At 41.3% G+C, this 20386-nt stretch overlaps 1 protein-coding gene across 1 annotated transcript in view; it reads right to left on the bottom strand.

Annotated features, from left to right (window-relative positions):
* AGBL1 (ATP/GTP binding protein like 1) overlaps positions 1–20386 on the bottom strand; it is a 267905-nt gene that overhangs the window by 79622 nt on the left and 167897 nt on the right. Inside the window, exon 22 of the mRNA XM_029958844.1 lies at positions 3185–3345. Coding sequence (XP_029814704.1) covers positions 3185–3345 — 161 coding nt within the window. The remainder of the gene's footprint in view (positions 1–3184; positions 3346–20386) is intronic.

Genomic DNA, 20386 nt, shown 5'->3' with positions numbered 1-20386 from the left:
TTTGGCTCTGCTTAAGAAAGGTAAGAAATAATGAAGAAACGCACAAGATGAGTAATATCTGAGTCAGCAGAAAATGACTGCACAAAAGCCTGTGTCAACACAGATGTCTCATGAACAAATGGCTACAATTGCTGCAGTATATGCAAAACATTTCCTAACACAACTTGGAGGGCAGAAAAAAAAGAAAATGAAGGAATGTACCATCAGTTCAAACCATGAGGAAGAAGGGCAGAATACCTATAGAGGGAGGATTGCTCTTGCTTTCTCTCTCACACCTGCTTTATGTGAACAGTCACTTCCCATCCTCCTTGTGGTCATGACAAATGTGAAGCTACCTAGACAGCACTGACTTAAAACTTAATTACTTTTATAGCAAATGAGGCACGAAACCTATTATCAAAAAACATGATGTCCGAAGTACAAGCTGCATTTCATTTTCCCAGCAGAGAGCTTCTGAATGCCAGAATTGACTGCAAGGTATGGGGGGATGCTGGAAACTCAAAATCAGTAATTCTTCCTAGGGCATGACAATCGTGTCTTGTGAGGCAAAGTCTGAGAGAGGGCAGAATAAATTGCTTTTACGAGCAGTTGACACTTGGCTTTGTTTTATGAAGGTGGCTGCAAAGCCCCAAAAATTCTCCATGTACTTGGCCTTTGACCTTGGCAGAGTTCTCCATAAGACCAACTCTATTCAGTGCTGGTGGAAAAAGGGCTATTTGATGCAGAAAAACACTCAGCTATCCCTTGTGAAAAGAAAAGCCACAACAACTTAGTCCCTAAGGAGGTCTTGTGCAACATGAGGTAGATAGTGCCTGAATAAGCATGAGAGTGAATATGCAATGTGCCAGGAGCACAGGTTGTTAATTAAAACATCAACTAATACCTGGGGCAATTTAACCCCTCTTCCTTGCTGTCACACATTGTAGCTCTAATATACATTCTGTATATGTTGCATCTTGTACTTTTCTCCACTACTTGGCATGTTCATGAGGCAGCTGCCATACAGACACATTGAAAACAGTGACATAGAGCTGTTAGACCAGCTTCATGATGTCCAAGGATTTCCTGGATTTAAGGGAAATACTTTGCTATCTCAACAGCTGTACAGCCCCACTGATGGAAGTTCAGCTCTTCTCTCTTATTTTCAGATGCAGTTACTTTGCCCTTTTGCCTCTGCTCTGAATTTATTCCAAGAGTTACCACACATGCTTGTAAATTATTCCATTTGTAGTTGACACTTTAGGGGAAAGAGAGACTGTGAAGTGGGGACAGAAAGACATTCTTGCCTGTGTACCAAACTGTGTTTAGTTAGGTCTTCTAAGGGCTTCTTTCATCTTTTTTTGGCTCATTGGAGACAGTACACTGAACACAATGGACCTGATCTGGTGTGAGAAATCCCCCATTCACACAGGATGCTTCCATTAGACCAGTCACTTTCCTGACAGCTATTACCTCGCTCCAATTTACTGACCACTGACTCTGAGAGAGCTATATAAAGTGCACAGCAAACGGTTTATTCCGGGGAAGCAGGCAGGGTCCACCCTGCTCCTTCATCCCCTTCACAGCAGCAGTGAAAGAATAAGGCTGCACCATACCCAGAGCAGAGAGAGTCTGAAGAGGAAAATTAGAAGACACATACAGTTATGAACCTTGACAGGTGAAAATGTTTGCTGTCGGAGGAGATGCTGAGATGCCAAGTCAATGCCACGCACACCAGACACGAGGGCAAAGAGAGGCAAATGCAGGACATGAACTGCAGGGATTTCACAACAGAAGAGACCTCTGGCTCCACAGATTTTGATCTCTGTACCTTTTCAATGAGATATTTCATCTGGGAGTCAGCTTTATCCAGTGCTGGATTAACTTCTTGTTCCACAGCTTGACCTGTCACCCAGAGTACTACAGAGATGGGCACTCACAGACAGATATATAGGAAACACATTAGTTTGAAATAGATGTATTTAACATGAGCACTGTGCAATGCCTCACACAGCTCACAGCTTAATTTCAGCTTGATTTTTACAAAATAAACCCCTAACAGCTAAATAAAGCTTGCATTTTTGTCAAGGCTGAGCAACACTAGTACTTTTCTCTTGATATTGGTGAATACTGCTCTTGTAAGAATCACTCATATTTGTATCTTTTTCTAGATATGTCAGCAGGACATTTTTTGGGACACACTTTCACATTAGCTACAATAAGAGCCATTACCTCAACTTCAATATCCATTGTGCATATGATTTCCTAGGGCCAGGACAGTGCAGACTTCTGGAATAGGGGTAGTCTGCAAGTTGTTTAAAGCCACCACTGTTTACAATGAAAAGCACATAAGAAAAAAATTGCACAAAGTAACTGTCCAGATTTTATCTGTGTTATAACTGAAGACTCTACTTTGGCAAATGTACATAAAAATGTAGGTATTTTCATTCACACCTACTCATTTTCTGAAGCAGAGTATAGAAAGCATGCAAAGATAATATGCCCTTTTGTGGTAACACCAGAAGAAAACAGAACTAATTTTAAACTACAAACAGTTCATTCTTCTTAAACTGCTGGGTCTAGTCTAGGAAGTAGCAGAGTATAATTTCCATTGATGTAACGATATACCAGCAGTAAAGCTGTGAGGCTCTGGTGACCTCCTTGTGCTACCTCAAAGAGCTAGATTACATTTAATCTTGCAGAATGAGGCCTAGAGTTTCTAAATCATGTTATTAAGATCCTTTCATAGTCTGCAAAAATTGCTCCCTACGTTGCAGCACTTAAAAAAATGTCATTCTTATAAGAGATCCTCTCCATGAAGGATCTGTGTGGACAGAACCCCATCCGACCCCCCAGCGAGCAGGAAAATGTTTCCTGCTGGGCAGTTTTCTGGGGCAGCACCATCCCCATCCTCCAGTAACCAGTTTGGATAGAAAAATGGAAAAATCACTGGAAAATGGAAACCAGGCACTTCTATTTCACCGTTTTTCTCCATAATGTTGACTGCAGGGCATGGACCCACTGTTTTAGTACTTTCTTTGGGAGTCAATTACATCTTCACTTCTGATTACTCTCAATACACTGCAGTTCTCAAGATGCAAATCTTAGCCATAAGGAAAGTCCATTTCTGCAGATTTAAACCCAAAGTGTATCCCCACAAACTTGATTCCCACAGGAAAACCCTCTAGATACTACCAGGACTGACCTTTGTGCCCGGTCTGTTATTTCCTCCTCCAGATCTAGCAGGAGTGCTGCCTGAGCCATCACCTCCTTGCTGCAGGGCAGGGATTTGAGGTGCAGAATCAGCAACCCAAGGCAAAACTTGCTTCCCATCTCCTCCAGCTCCTGTGTTCCCAGCTGCAGGCCCTAATGGAGAGAGGCAGAAGGTTTCAGTGCTGAATGTGCATTTTGTAGGCACATGGAAAGGGTCAGGCTTGTTTTACAGGACAACTCCTAGTTTTCCTCCTTCTCTGAACCAGGGGCTCGTTCATGATTCCTTCATATGGAAATTTCCCCTAGAGAATGTAAGTTAACTGACAGCACGTGGTCTCCAGAAGCTAAAATAGCCTGTGTTTTACAAATGGGGAAACAGAGGCAAGTAGTTTAAATACCTCAACTACATTTGCAAAAGAAGTCCTTTTAAGAGCTAGATTTGGGACCCAGAAGAACACAACTGTAAATCCACTTTTACAAATCCTTAGGACTCAGTTTTTCTTTCTCTTTGTAGACAAGTCATCTCCCTAAGCAGTGGAGAAAAACAATAGTTTCTAAACACTGGGCAGTGGCAAAGATGGAAAAGCAAACTGGACAAGGGGAGAAAAGGGAGGAAGAGATCTTTAACAAGTTATGAATTGTTTTTTTAAGAAATCAATTGCAAAGTAATTGCAAAATAACAAACACCTCTAAGGAATTTCTCAGTCTGTTAAAAGCTGATGGCACAAACAGGGTTTGGATTATCAACATCATCTTTCAAGAAAGGAATCTTCCAAGCTGTGGATTCTTGCTGATTATGAACAGTCTGTGTTTGTCTTTTCACTAATTAAAAAAATAAAGCTCTAGCAAAGATCTTTACACCAAGAGCCTGCATTGGAGTAAGTCAGTGTAATCAATGGCAGTTTCATGCATCTGCTGAGAGAAGGGCAGGAGACAAACAAGGATCAGATATACCAAAAAGAAACTAACACTGCAAAATCCCTCTTCTTTAGCTTTTATGGTTGCATCACATGCACTCCTTAATGCTAACACATCAGGGGCTGGATCAATTGCTGCCTCTGCCAGTATCAGCTCTGTGTGTTTTTGCAGCACAAAACATCTCTGCAGCCAACCTCCTGCGAGAGTTCCAGCTCCATTCCCAGGCTGTTTCCTTAGCAACTCTCGGCAGTCCACATAAAGTCCTGGCCCCAGCCTTGTGCATGGTGTGAGCTCCCTGCCAGCACAGCCTGCACTTGACTCTCTGCTAGATATTTGTTAGTGAACACCTCATGGGTAGTGAAGCAGTACATGTCCAGTAATCCATGACAGGGGGACTGAGAAATCATATGTTGATTTTTTTTTTTTTAATGAAGTTGTTGTATTTATAAAATGCTTTGGGACCTTTGGGTCTGAAGAGCTCTGAATAGCTGAAAGATTATTTCCTATATCAAAACCAGACAGGTGGATGGAAGAAAGAAGTGATTTCTCACATAAGCTTCTGCAGTCCTCTTGCAAAGCTTTTTGCTACGTTTTTGTTAGAGGACACAAACTACTTGGACAGCACCACCATTAATTCACCTATAGCAAGTCCAGCATATGCAAATTTCACCTGGCATAACAAACACCTTCTGTGATCACAAATAAATTTTCCTATGGAAATGATATTGTAATTCAGTTTCTTTTCTGAGGCCCCGTGAGTGAAGCATGAATCCCTAGTTATGATGAACATAATCCAAAGCTTCAGCATGTACTGAGTGGCCGCACAACTGGTGAAGTGCAGGACCTGCACAGAAGAGCACATAGATAATCTGAGAAAACATAGTCACAGTGCTAGACAGGGTCTAAGGCCTCAGGAAAACTGAGTTTTACTCTCAGAACACTCTCTTCACTGTTTAATCATGGTGAGAAAATATCTGATATCATTTCTTCTCTCTTCCTATTTACCTTCACTGCAAGCTTTGCCCAGCAAGATCCGGGTATAATGTAGCAATAATTAATAATAATAAGAAAACAGAGGGAGAAGCTTATAGAAACTGAGGGTCATTAACACAAAACAACGAGAATGCTCAGCAGCTCTGCATAGATTCCTAAATGCTTTATTATTTTACTTTAAATGTTTTAGTGTGGCAGAGTTACAATCAGAAGGCAGAAGTGGTGACAATTCTGAGTGAAAATATGTCATTTCCACAGCAAGAGTGTTATTTTCTCAGGGGCAGAAAATACAAAGAACATCTTGAGGCTTTCCCTGGGGTTCATCTCAGGGTCTTGCTTCCAAGATTAAGGTAACATATTAAATAGCTATCAATCCAGGAGACTTGAATAGTAACTGTGCTAAAACTCAGCCTGTGGCTTTATGACTCCCTAGAGCTTTATTCAGGATATGAAGAGGCCTTAAGAAACTATGAGCAGAGAAATAATAATAATAAAACTGTAATGCACCTCAGAAGCCTCAGTAATTGCTCATGCACTGTAGTTAGCTGCTGTATGATGGACCCATATTGCTTTGATACCAAAGAGCTCAGGAGTAACAGCTGGAAACTCAGCTAGAGGATTACCTGTTAACATATTTTATGCACTTCAAACACAGACAGAGTTTCATTTTATTTTAACTCACATCGTTCTCTCCCTCTCCTTCGTCCCTCCTCCGTTCTCAGCAGAGGATGGAGTTGGAGGTGAAGCGCATGACTACCATTAGACTGAAGATGTAGACAGAGATGATGTATTGAACTAACTATACTGATGGCATCTACCAGCAATGTTGGAAGCTGGTGTAGTGGTTAATAATCAGTCCCATTTGCATTGCTGAAAGGGAATACTGATCTCTAGGCATTTCCCTTGTAGCCACATAGCACAAAAACTTGTAAAAATTTTGAGACTGTGCTTAGAGTTCATAACTCAGAGTTATGAAAATATTCTATAATAAAGACAAAAAAGAAGAAAAGAAGGGTAGAAGTGGTGCACTTTGGTTTGGTTAAGAAGCTGGTAGGAAGCAAATCTTCCATGACAGCAAAGCTGTCTCGGTATTACAGGTAGTGCCAGCACACGGTCAGTTTGCCACAGCTGTACAGGAGGAAGCTGCTCTGCCTGACAGCCTGCCTGACCTCCCCTGCAGTGTCCTGCCAACCTGGATTCTCAGTGACCCCATCTTTCTCTCTAGCACGATGCTTTACAGCCCGCTCTCCTCCTTTGGTCACATCTGTGTGAGCAGCGGAGCATAGTGCAAAATCTCCCATGCCAACAGAATCTAAGCAAATTCTGAAGTAGGAAACAGCGTCCCTGCACCAGAAAGCTGCAGACCAGTTTATCAGTCCTTAGTCCAGCCTCAGAAACATACTAACTAAGCCATCCTACTTTGACTACCAGCTCACATTTCCACACAGGTTTTGCTCTCTGTTACATCAAAGTAGCAGCCTGGACCAGCATCAGCTTGATGCATCGCGTTCCGCTGCACAATACAAATTGGTCCCTTGGGCCCTGTCATGCAATAATCTCTTGCAGACATCATGTTAAGGGATAACAGGTTAATTGTTTCCTGGCTATTATAGAGAATAATGGAGCTGAACAACTTTTTCTTAATCTCTTTTCACATTTTCATACAGCAATGGACAGAATGGGCAGGAGGTGATGCCTAAAAACAGTCCAAGTTTGAGATGTATTTATTTTTCATTGCAAGCAACAAATTTCAGAGGCAGGCAACACGGCCAATCAGGTAATGAATCAGCACTTGGTCAAGTTAAACAAATTTATTTTTTGCCTTTTCTGACAAAACTGTTGCTAGTGTAACTGCTGGGACAGTAGGATGCTCACCTGTATCTTTTAATTGGCACTGTCTGTAATACAAAACAGGGGAGCAGGAAAAAAAGGAGGAAAAAGAGGCTTATCATTTGGCCACAACATTGTCAATGCAAATTTTCCTAAACAAAATTGATCAAATTGTATTGGAAAAACAGTTTGTTCATACGCAGTGCTGATGCATCAAATAAATATCCACAACTAAATGTTTCCAATATTTCTCAACTTGTCCTCAAAACACTTCCCAGGCTAATTGACAATGAAATGGAAAAACTTTGTTATTCATTACTCATATTCTTTAAATACTCCATCAGCCAAAGGCAGCATTAATTCTATAACACAGATATTGTTGAAGAAGGTGGAAAGACTCCAGGAGTTAAATTAGACATTTATCCACAAGGGGAATGAGGGATACAATAAAATTAGAACTGGAAGATATGAATAAATACAAGTAAAGAGAAAATTTCAGAGGGATCAATTGTTTCCTAAAAGGGATTTTTGGCATTCAGCATGGCCACTTCAGTTGCTCTCCCACCTTAGGTCACTGTTCAGTCCTTGGGGCAAGAGCTTTTCCCTGCAAACTCACTTCCAGTCAACACATATACATACACGCTTACAGAATATTCTCTGCATCTCAGTAGCTTTACACATGCACAATGGTTATGCCCTAAGGCTGGGTATAAATAAATTGACAGTCTGGTTTCTCACTAATTCCATCAGTGAGTTCTCCTTCAGAATACTAATCAAAAGCATTTGCAGGCTCTAGAGGACAAGCCAGGGAGATGAATGAACCATTTGGTGCCTAGTGTCTGCAGTCTTAATTTTAGTTGAGCCAGCCCTGAAGGTTACTGTCCTTTCAACCCCTGTGAAGGAAAATATGCAGACACCTGCTGGAAAAGTGGTTATTTAGACAACTAGGACAGCAGGGAATAAGCCAGGTTTTCTCATACCCCAGAGATCCCTAAGCAGCAGGTACAACATGCAAAAGAGATGAAGTGGAGGGGATGTGGATGAGTATTTGGACCAAAACATTTCAAGAAGATTAAGTGAGCAGAAAAGGTTGAAGATGCAAGGAAAAAAAATAGGCTAGCAGGAATTTCTAGAAAGAAAGATGAGAGGGACTGGAGTTAGACACAGAAGATAAAAGGACAGGAGAGATAAAAGGATGAGAAAGAAGGAAGGGTTGTTGAGGTCAATGGATGCCGATACAGAGGAAAGACAGCAAGAAGAAAGCTAATGGAAACCTTGACCATCTTCACACCCTTGGAGAGGCGTGCCTTGCTCTGAATGTCTGTCCTCATTACATCTGGTACTCTGGCCACATGGTGAGCAAAAAAGGCCCAGCTCACTTTGAATCCCCTCACAAAACTTTTGCTGAGCTCAGTTGGTGTTTTGGCTGAGCAAACTTCGACAGTACAGAAGCCCAGAAGTGATTGTTGTTTTAATCATTCAAATGGGCTGTTACAGATGTGTATGTCACAGGCAACACTGTTTAAGGAATGGAGCAAATGGGAAGATGAAATACCTGCTTCCTCCAATCTGCTGGAGAAAGTGTCCAGAAAAAACTGCTCATAGGAGAACTGGGGATTTAAGAAACAAAAACTTGTTACCAAGTTCTCCAGAAAAACAGTTATTCAGATTATGAATTCTCCAGGTCTACTGTAGGGAAAGGTTTTCTCCTTCTTTCCACTGACAAATTATTTGTCTGATATTTCTATCTCCACACCTTTTCCTCACAGTGTTTCCTCAGCTGCTTCCTTTCTCTCTTTTCTCCCTCCCCAGTTTCTCCTGCTTCTCTGCTCCTCCCCCAGCATCCTTTCTCCCTTCCTTAATCAGCTCCAATAAATGACTCGGCACATGAGAGGTTCATCATGTGTCGAAAGAGCCAAATTATATTAGTGTTGCACCTGAGCTCACTACTTTGCTTGACCACTCTACTCCACACACTGTTACCTCATGTTTTATATCAACAATTTACAAACTACACAGAACTGCAGGGGTGGATTCAGCTTCCCACCTCCTCAAAGACTGTACACACACACAGAGGTACTAGTTGGACAGGGAATACTTCCATGGCCATGCTGTTAAACCTGGTCTGAACTGGTGTATGAGACTGAAAGTGGTACAGGGCACCAAAAAGCACAGCTTTGACAGACTGTTTGTTGAACAGCACAATACTTTTTTTTTTTTCTTTCACATGGGCCATAATTGTGAAAGGTGGTCATGCTGGGAACAAAAAGAGAATGAGAAATGAGGTACTTTTCACCCTACGCAGACAAACCATGTAGGCAGGGGCTATGCTTTGCAGAGTTCTTGCTTTTCAATAAAATTGAGCAGTACATTGGTTTTCTGTCTCATTCATTACCGTGTGACACACTAGGGACCTATTTTTAGTCCCTGGATGGACCTGGACTGGCACCAACAGCTTATCCCTCTCGTTGCAGACACTGAGCAATCTTTCACCTTATCTCACAGTGTCTTTTCAAACAGAACTGAAGAGGCTCTGTGAATGATATGCCACACCAGAACTGTGCACTTTGTATGAATTTGCACTGTTTCTCAGTGACAGGATCAGGAGAATCTTAAGTTCCAATCTAAGATTGGAACTTAACTTAACTTACAGACAGTTTTGAGGAGGAGAAGGCTGCCTACACCATCTCTTGGAAGAATCTCTTGGAAGTGACAGTATAGAGAGCAAGTATTTGACATTAGAGCTAACACAAACCATAGGCAATGCCATTATTTCAAATAGTAATAACACTCACATACACCCCAGCACGCTAATTCCTAAAGGAAAACAAATGCTGCACCAGGATACTCAAGCCATGCTCTTGGCAGACACAAAACAGAACTAGGGAACTGTTCAAGTCATGTAGGAATTCAGAAAAGCAGTTACATGATATTGGAGACAATCAAGTGCTTTTTTCAAGAAAGTACCTTTCTTCACCATGCTCCCAGCATTTGCAACAGGCTAACCGGTATCACCCCATCTAATGGGGTGCCTTGAAAATTTATCAGTAGTCTATCCATTACCTTCTCTCACATACATACTTTTTACTGCTATCTGAACACTGTGGAACCTGGAACAAGTCACAGGCAGGTTATAGCCTAAGGTATCTGGAGATTAAGTGTGAGGTGGGGCTAAAGTGTGTCTCAGAATCTGTGTCAAATGCATTAGCTCTTAAAAGCAGTCTGGGAAAGCAAGAAGCTGAAATTTTGCAAGTCCTAAATTGGTAGCCTAATCCCTGGATCACTTTTCTTCCCCTCTTCTTCCACTTAAAAGTTTGCCTGTATAAATAACTTCGGTGCACAGAAAAGTGAGTAGCCTCTTGGCTCACCCAAGTCTTATCTTCAGCTATGAATTTACCTAGTAAAATAATTTTCTAATCCTGGCTGATGATCATCACATGCCTTGGAAAAAATGATTTATGGTACTTATTCTGGCTAATGTAAATGTAGATGCTACTCAAAGCATCTAACCTGCTTTAAAAATTCTTCATAAGATATTTGTCTTCATAATGCCATCTACAATGGGGAACCCCAGGTTAATTATGTGTTACATAAAGAATCAATTATTGCATCTTAATTTCATGGAATGTTGACACATCTTTGTATTATATTACACAACACTTCATTGTTTTTCTGCATGGCTTTTAAGCATTTAAATTAACAAGTACCTGCTATTCTTCCCATCAGAGAGGGGATGAAAATACATATTGACCAAAATGACACAGCAAAGCTGGTGTGCTTTACTTCTCTATCCAAAGTTAGACCCCAGGATCATGGTATCTCTCACTTTTACACCAACACAGGGACTGAGGTGTTAGAGTATATTTAGTGAGAAACCAACACAGCATGACTCAGACATCACCCCTGTTGCTCCAGCCTGGTACCACTCTGCCCCATGTTATCTCCCTCCCTCTGCTCCCACACTAGTGTATCGTGAAGAGTAGTAAAGCTGTGAAACCGTGTCTTGGCCTGGCAGCAATGTCATGCAGAGGAGAAGCCGGTGGGGTGGGTTCTGCTCCCTGCTACACCGCCTCCAAACTTCCCCAAAATTGCAAAGCCTTCCCCCAGCCCAGCGTTCAGTGTTCCTGCCACACACTGCTGTGCTCTCTGCACTGTAGTGCTTTATTCCTTCCCTTTCTAATTCAATAGCTCCAGTATCCCCGATGCTTTCCCTGTATTGAAGCTGCCTTCCAGGCCACTAAACACTTTCATCTGCTCCCTCTAGCCCCTGTATATCACTGCTTTGTCTCTTACAAAGAAATGACCTATAACATACACAGTACTCCACAGGAGGTATTACCATTCACATCTACAGGGATATTAGAACATCTTCCAAGTCTATCTCTTTCTTCACATATGCAGGCATCTTATTCACTTTTTTTCCTTTATTGCTGCTGCTGCACATGGCACAGACATCTTTATCAAGCTGTCTTTGTAATAGCTACTTATGTTTTCCTGAATGGTTAGAGCTAATTCAGAGCCCAGCCATGTGTCTGAATGCTTTAAACTATTCCTTCAAACATGTTGCACCCTGCCACTGCTTATGTTGCATCTTCCATTCTAGTCACAATCTTTCAGCCCTCCTTCCCACTGCATAATTGGTATCAGCTGCTAGTAGCAAATCATATTATCTTACTGTTCCCTTTGCCTTCCAGTCATTAAAATTATAAATATTGACCAGCACTTATTCACAGAGTGGTAGTTGGAGTCACCTCACCAGCAATTTCTTTTCATCCAAATGCTGACTTATGTATTCTACCCACTTTTCCCAGCCTTTTAACTAGGTTTTAACTACAGAAACAGTCCCTTTTGTTTCTTACTCCATAACTCCTAAAATTTTTTATGCCTTTTTTTGTAGGAAGCTCTCTTTTCATCAGCCCTGACTCATCTGTGATACCCACTATTACAGTTCTGCATGAAAATTAGCCCAGGTTCACTCTTGAAAGCCATGGGGGAAAATTGATATACTAATTTTTCTTTTGTTCTCTAACTCCTGTACCTCTTTAAAAAAAAACAAAAAACAAAACATATTAACAAGGCACTATTAATACTCTCAGTAACTGGGTTTCCTTATCCCTTTGTTACTCCATTGCTGTGGTTCTGTTATTGGTGGTTCTCTCGTGCCACGGAGTAAACGGTGGAATAATTGCTTGCACATGTTCAGAAGAGACTATCCCGAGGCCTTCTGTGTGTTGGTCTCCTTAAAAACTTACTTAACTAGGTCCTCACACAGGCCCCCGCAGGTGAGGAGTAAACACAGAGGCCAATCCACAGCTCTGCACCTTCCTCTCCCATTTCAGTTTTCATTAATGTAACCTTACATGCTTTCTATATAAGTCCCTTTATTCTGATACAACTCAAGAGCTACCTGAGACTTTTTTTCCTAAATTATAAATGGCTCCCCCAGGCTAATTTCTTTTTTCCATATCACAAATTCTCTTTGGTCATCTTCAGCAAACACCATCAAAGCTGGCCTTCCCACCTATCCCTCCCTACCACCTCAGCATCAGTGACAGGAAGCAACTATGATTCTACAATTTATTGTATTAGCACTTCTAAAACAACAAAGGAGTCATTGATTTTCGGAGCCAAAAGGCACATGGGAAAGCACAAAAAGCATCTCTGCCCAGCTCAGATCAGAGAGGAAAGAGACACTGCAGAGGAGAGGGCTTCCCCCAGCCCGGTGCCTGCTCCCTTTGAAGAAGGAGGATGGAAGTACAAGCAAGGAGCTCGCTGGCTGTTTTATTACAGGTGTCAGCATAATCATTCTGACACAGGATCCTTCTTGCTGCTTGTCACATTTAACAGAAAAATGGACAATAACAGTGAAAATATGACCCTTTTTTCCTCTTTCTTTTGAATACTCTATACTACCCACCAGGAGAATAGCTGATAACACTGAGGATAATTCAGGTAAAAATACTGCAGGCCCTCTTTGATGTCTGCTCTGATTTAATATAGGTTCACAAAATGAACGAGTAATATAATAATATCATACAAAGTTACAGAACACATGAGAAAGCTGTGTCAAAGGGAAATTTTACCAGGCAGTTCAAGGGCAAATCACTAATCATTTCATTCAGACTTTGGGTTAGGAAAGACATCCTGCAATGAGTCCCAGGAATGTGATCTGCACAGTCAGAAATCAAACATCAGGAAGGTCCTTTCAGGTGAAACAATGCCATTGACTGCTAACAAGGGTTTGCAGGCCTGCAGAGTCCAAAGGCTTATTTTATCACAGGTACAGTGGTACAAAGTAAACTGATAGCCACTAAGATGACTGATGGATATTTATACCTTAAATTTTATTAGAAAAATTATTACTAAAAGGAAAGCAAAAATGGAGATCGAAACAGAAGCTTCTACTTTATTACAGGAGACAGCAACCTGTGGTGCCTGTCCATGAGGAACTGACCACGAGATTTTAGACATTTGGACTATTTACAAGGGGGTAGTATCAGTTAGACCTGGCAGTTGAACGTAGACTTTTGCAAACATCCTCTATAATCCCAAGAGCACAGGCTCAGCTTAACACCTGAACACACTATGCTTTAAAAGAGACAAAGAAATCAGATCTTTGGAGGCTGTGAAGAACAAACTGGAAAAGGGAGACAAGATCAGAGAGACAGAGCAGTTTACATTGCCCCTTGTTCTCCCATGGACTTTCCCATGTTGGCTTTTTCAGAGATGGAGACCATCTGGGAGCAAATGCATGGCAGCTTACAAGTGCTTCACCTCCTAAAGCATCAGGTGAGAAGCACACAGAACTTGTAAGATAAACTACAAGTCTTTGAAAACCTACTGACCATTCACAACAAAGCAGATGAACTTTTTTCAGCGAGGAGATGCTGACTCCAGATTACAGGCTTTCAGGATTTCTCATCTTGCAGTTGTACTACCTGAGAAAATTTGCATAAGAACAAGCTGCCTTTTTCTTAGGAGTCCTTTTATGATTTCTACTGAAAATGATAATCCTCTGTTTGTGACGTTGCAATCATTTCTGCTACAATCAAGTGTTCTGTCCAAAAGGAGGATTACTGCTTCAGTTCAGAAGTATATGGACTTTCAGAGGAAAAACGGAGTCAGTTTCCAAGCAAATGACCTTGGTAACAGAGAACAAAGAAGAACAAAGATATAAAACCACTACCTATGATCAGATCTGCCTTTTCCAAGAGGCAACCGATGCCCTTCAAGTTCATAAAAAATGATGTTTCCTATAGATGTTTGTATAATGGAGATGGAAAAAGCAGAGATAGACATTTCTCTTTACTGTGCCACTCCAACATTAACTCAGATTTTTCCTTTGACAAGCTATCAGCGTTTTAAAACTAAACATCAGAGACAGATATGTAGAAAACCCACTGCAGTGCTCAACCCCATCCTTTCAGCAGTGTCCTGTGAGGAGGAGCATCACTGCACGTGGTGCTGAATGTCAAATAACTCACTTAAGCCTGTGCCTCTGGCAGCGGCTCTGAAATACAAAGAACAAACAGTTAAAAAAGAAAAAAAAAAAGCCTTTGTTTTTCTGCCTTTTTTTTTTCCAAGAACATAATTTAGCATGACTTTCCACAGAACAATTTGCATGGGATTACCCACAATGCACTACATTACGGTAATACATTTCAAACTCTGATGCATATTAGACTGACAGACTTAAGAATCTGTTAAAGGAAAAATAAATGATACAGGAAAATGATGATGTAAGATAGGACAGAAAACATTCCACACTTGTGTAATCTGCCAAAATTCAGCCTAAAATTGGCCTAAGAAAGAGAACAAGAGAATTGTGCACTCAGAACAGCTTTAGGGAATGTTCCCAACTCAAGCAGAAAACAATACCTGACTGAAACATGGATGTAATCACAAAGGAATGGAAAGTACAACAAACCAGAACTAAGAGCTGAACAGGAGACAAGAAGAGATTTTCTTCATTTCTTTGATTTCCCTCTGGGTAGCAAACTGGAAGGAATATTCCCTCTTGCTCATCCAAGGATGGTCCGGTTCATTGCACTTCACAACACACATTCACTCACTGCTTTCTGCTCCTCTCCAAGCCCTGCTGCCTCTTCTGCTGCTGGTAGTGATCCCTAATAGATCCTGGACAGGCTCTGTGTCCAAAAACAGCCGTCCCAAAATAGTGAGCCTCAGGGCTATATGGTCACACAATCCAAATTACCAACACCTCCTTCCAGCAGTCATGGGTGGCTACTCAGCCCTTCAGCAGGCTTCAGCTAGAGAACAAAGCCTTCCTAACATTTTCTAGCATTGGTCTTGCACTTTCCCATTGGAAATAGCCACAGGAAAATAGTATCAAATGTTAAGTCTCCCCTTCAGTCAGTTCCACGCACTGTTTTCCTAAGTAGCTGATGTAATCAGTTATCACTCCTCAAACCCCTAACTGAGGGATAGCTCTCTTTGTATCCAATGAAGAGTTATTTAACTGGCCAGGGTACTTTTCTGCAAAGCCCTCAGACAAGCAAAGGCAAAAGATGTCAAGGAGGGAAGAAGCCATAGGGCTGGTTGAGGGGAAGGGAAATGGTAAGAAGCAGGATTTTCCACCAAGGTCTTTTCATTAGTTCTCTCAAAGCTAAGTCACAGAAAAATGAACAAAATAAGGGATGAGGCAAATTATATTTGCTGAAGAGGAGTTATAGAGATTAGTGTATTAATTAACCAAGACAACAATGTCAGCAAGGGCCTGACCTTTATTCCTGCCCTAGTAACAGCTTTGTCCCTGGTGACTTTCAGCCTGCATGCTAAAGCCATTTAGATACATCCCTCAATTAATCGCAGAATACCCTCTGGGAGATAGGAGAGCAGCATTGCAGCCTGCAAGCAGGGATGCTGAATAAGAGAAGTAGTAACCTAGTCAAAGACACCTCATCAAGGGCATTGGCAGAGCTGGAGAAAGAGCCCACAATTCTCTTTACCTCTCACACTCCACCTCGCACTGATAGGAACAAAACTATTTGAAGCTATTAACCTGGAATTCTGCCATACTTCAATTTTTAAAGAAAAAATAATCAGAGACTAACCAGAAATAAAGATTCAAAGAAAAACCAAAAAACTACCCCAAAACCACAGAAGAGAGCCTGATTTAAAAAGAACTTTTATCTTTTTTGTAATAAAACAACAGCAATACATAAAAGACACCAAATGACAGATAGCTGCTGAGAGCAGGACAGCAGGCAGGATCTTCAGTCAATCCCTGCTTCTCTGCTTTCTCCTAAGATTGAGTCCTTCCCTCAGGCATATTAGCTGCCCATCCCCATACTCAGTCTAGCCTTTGCTTACTGTCTGTCATACTGAAGGTTCACTCTCAGCTTCTCGAGCACCAGCCCAAGGACAGAGGTCCAGCAAACCTCTGAGCACCAGTCACTCCAACAAAGGATCCCCAGTCTCTACAGGTGCAGCTGAATGAAAAGATACAAAGGTGGATAAGGACTTGCTGCTGTTCCACGCAGCAGGGATGGAGAGGGGTGGAATCTGAACAGACTCAGGAAGACAGTACACAGTCTCAGGGTTCCAGGAGATAAGATGACCAAAAAGCCAGGAGTTCAAGAGAGAGTGGTGATGCTCAAGGATGGATGCAACATTGGAAGATATCTGCTTCTATCAGAATAGATGTGATTGCAGCAACTGAGAGTCTGAATCTGGTTTTGCCTCCCAGGTAAAAGCCACAGACATATCAGCCCATTGATCTTGCCCACAGGCCCCAACAGTCTGTACTCCCATCCATGGACTGAATTCCTGGCTTCAACCAGGAATGGACCCAATCAATCATTACAGACCCACCAGGTGACTCCTAGGCTGACCCCAGACACCACTACTAGACCTGATCCTGATTCACTGGTTTGTGTTTCTGGCTTGACCTTGTTCTGCTTCATCACCATGGACTTGATGATGATCTAGGCTCTTGGTTAAATCTGACCATCCTTCACAGGCCTGGTCTGCTCACCTTGCTCAGGACACATGGGATGGAGTCCTGGTTGGTAAGGAGAGATATCTGGAATTAACTCAATTTCTCCCATTGCTATCACTGTCCCTAACTCTCTCCTCGATACAGGCCCCGAACTGTCTGTCTGATGAGCAATAGTGCAGGAGCTGTAGCTTGCACAGGAAAAATTGGTCCCTCAACACATCTATCTATCACTAGCTGAGCTGGACCTTCCTTTGCTTTCCACTTCAGCTCTACAATCCTTCACATTCAGTCCTGATGCTGGAGAAAGCTCAGACAAGAAGGGGCATAATGTTGATGGAGGCTAGACTGGCACATACTCAGCTTGGTTCTACATTCCTTGATTTAGAGGTTACAACATCTCAAACCACAGCTAGATTATGACCAACTTCACTGTATTACTTACTTGTCTGGCACCTTCTTGTCCAGAAGTAGCCAACATGTATCACCTCTCAACCATCATATTTGAACTTGGTCAAAAACTTTCCAGTACAAAGCAGCCTCTAACTTTAGGTGCCAAATTAATTTTTGTTAAAGTCAACAGGGTTACCTCGTGTTAGAATCCAGTTACAAAAATAGATTTCCTTTCCTCTTCCCTAGCTATTGTTGGCAAACATTAGTAATAGTGAGAGAAGCTATTTTGGGACTTTTATTGGCAAGTCTTATGTTCAGACACTAAAGGAAGTAATTGGCTGACAGTGGAAAAAAGCAAGAGACATTGCTTTCAAGAAATACTACTTTCTGCCAAGCTCTTTATGCACATTTCTCTGGGACAAAAAAGGAAAAAGAACCACCAGCAAACCCCAAAACAATAGAAAACAAAAAGGTTTTATTAACTGCTACTAATAGAGGATACATCTGTGAGAATGAGTGAGGGAATAGGGCATGTGGAAAATTCTTTCAGACAATCACAGATGAACAAGGACACATTTCTAAGACACAGGTACCATAAAAATGCAACCATTCATAACTACACAACTAAATTAACATGTTCATCATATACAGACACACCAGAGCATGTTTGCACACGTGAAGGTTCAACATGTTTTGAACCAGTTCACTCACATACACGTACCCACATTCGGTCATAGTCTTTCACCAAGACAACTCCAAGTCTGCACTCACAAACATTCACTGCACAAACACCCTACCAGTACACTCACCTCGTGTGATTCAGGGAAGTACAGGCAGGAAGCTAAATAGAAACACACAGAGACTCATATCTATTTCTCTTGTAAATTGTGCATGCAGTCTTCACTCATTTACTAACACCATGCTAATAATTTCTAGTAATTAGTGTTAAAACAGGAAAACACAATAATGCAGATCTTGGTCCTTTACCAAGTAAATTATTTACACCCGGCAATACCTACAACCCCTAATACATACAAAGGGATAGCACAGACTTGTTTTTCTATTTCCCAGACATTTATTTCAGTGTAATTGGGATTTATTCATCAATAAGAAAAAAATCATCAGCTAAGAAACAATATAATAAAAATTACTAAATGGAAACATAAAAATTAAGCCCTTTTCCACAAAGCCAAGCTGAGCAGTACTATTATCCAGACTCTTTCAGACTCCTAATGAAAATCAAAAATGATTGGCAAATGATTTGGGAAAAATATACCCTGTTCTTCTTCACTTCTTTGTCCCAGTGTGGAGACAGAACATTTGTCAGCAAGCAATAGATTGCACAGGCTATAGTCATGCATAATCATAAACTTGTGCTGTGCTGTTTGTATCTCAGTGCCACTAACCTTGCTCTGCATCCAAAACTCAATAAGGACTGTGTGTAATCAATGAAGACAAAGTCTTTATTCAGTCCTTACATGTTCTCATACCAGGTTTGCAAGAGCTGTGGGCACAGCCATTCACAGGGACAAATCATCCACTCACAGGCAAACCATAAGCCCACAAAGACAGGTTACATGGGTTATATGTTGAATTATTTTCCCCATGTACACTACTGCTGATTTTTCCTCCAAATGTAAAGTAAATTCTACACAATTTCTATATATTGAGACTTTCTCTATATATAACAAATAATTTTGTGCTGTTGCAACAAAAAATAGTGCCATGGGCCATGGAAGAAAAAGATCTTAAGGTTTTGGGTTTTGTTTCTAATTTTTTTCTCTTTTCCTTTTAAATTCAAGCACATAAACATAAGTGAGAGGTATTTTGAGATTATGCCAAGTTTCAGTAGTATTGATACAGAAATATTATTGGTAAAACAGTTCTGGTTGTCTTGGGAGCATTCTGGCTGTCTTAAGGAGAAGGCCTTCAATTACTGATTCTGCCTTTTGGAAGTTCTTTAAGGTTTAGATTCTGGGTGAGGAATTATGAGAGCTCACACTTAATTCAGTTTATCATAGCTGTACACTCTCAAATGAAATCAGTGGAACTGACTGGAAAGAGAAGGATATTTAATGAAGCACCTTGGGGGTTGAAATATCTGTTATTCAATGTTCATGAAAGAAGCCTCTCTTCAGGATTTTATACTCCCTTATTTCAACCAGTCAGACTGACCTTAAATGCCATCTGGACTCTATTTATGTATTCCAAGCAGGCCTAAAACAGCCACATGCTTCTCATTCTTGGGCTGTATGAGCAGATAATAAGCCAAATCTGTACCACAATAATTTGATCTCTCTTCAGGCTGTCCCTCCTTTAAGAACCTTTTCACATGAATTTATAAGTCTACCTGAGCCTTTTTTCCCCCACAGAGGGTTGCAAAGGTTTATTCCAAAAAGACATGAAAAATCCTGATGAGATTTCTCCTTTCTAGCAATGAATTCACAGAAGTTCCCATTCATGCTACACCAGTCAACAACATTGAGTCAACAGCATATTCACTAAAATGTTATCTCAATACACTTATAGCAAGTGTCTGCCCTTGTAATTAGCATCAAAGGCACGAACAGGTCACCATTTACATATCTGTGGGGTACTGAGTATCTCTGTGTCAACAGGCTGAGGACACTTAAATAGGATCTGACTCCACACATCCAGTTAAAATAGTCTTGCTTTTCCTGTACTCCTCTGCCACAAATTCCATCCATGTCGTTTTAATTCACAAAATACTTATTCTGAGAAAGACATTCTTCATGAGCTATAGAAGACCCTAAAGAAAGGTAAAAAGAGTTAAGGATGACATGGGGGTTCTTTCCACCTTTCGATAAACACTAGGTAAGTAGTAAGGAGAAAACATTACGAGGGATAAGCTGTTTCCCCTTGCTCCACAATGCAGCAGGTAAAATCTGCTCAAAGAAGCAGTCCTGACAGGCACTGCCTGTGCTGGTTTGCTTTCCACCACCTTGGCACCCCTCACATCCATTAGATGTCATCGAACAGGACTGCACAGCGTGAGGAGGCTGCCCTACCCTTCTGGTCCAATCCTGGATGGAAGGAGGGAAGGGATAGAACCTAAGAAGGCATTCATCTCCTGTGCTGTCA

Source organism: Manacus vitellinus, unplaced genomic scaffold (genome assembly GCF_001715985.3).
Source record: "Manacus vitellinus isolate BGI_N305 unplaced genomic scaffold, ASM171598v3 scaffold_16_pilon, whole genome shotgun sequence".
NCBI lineage: Eukaryota > Metazoa > Chordata > Aves > Passeriformes > Pipridae > Manacus > Manacus vitellinus.
The sequence above is the reverse complement of the archived record's forward strand: the minus strand, read 5'-3'. Positions and strand labels throughout refer to the sequence as shown.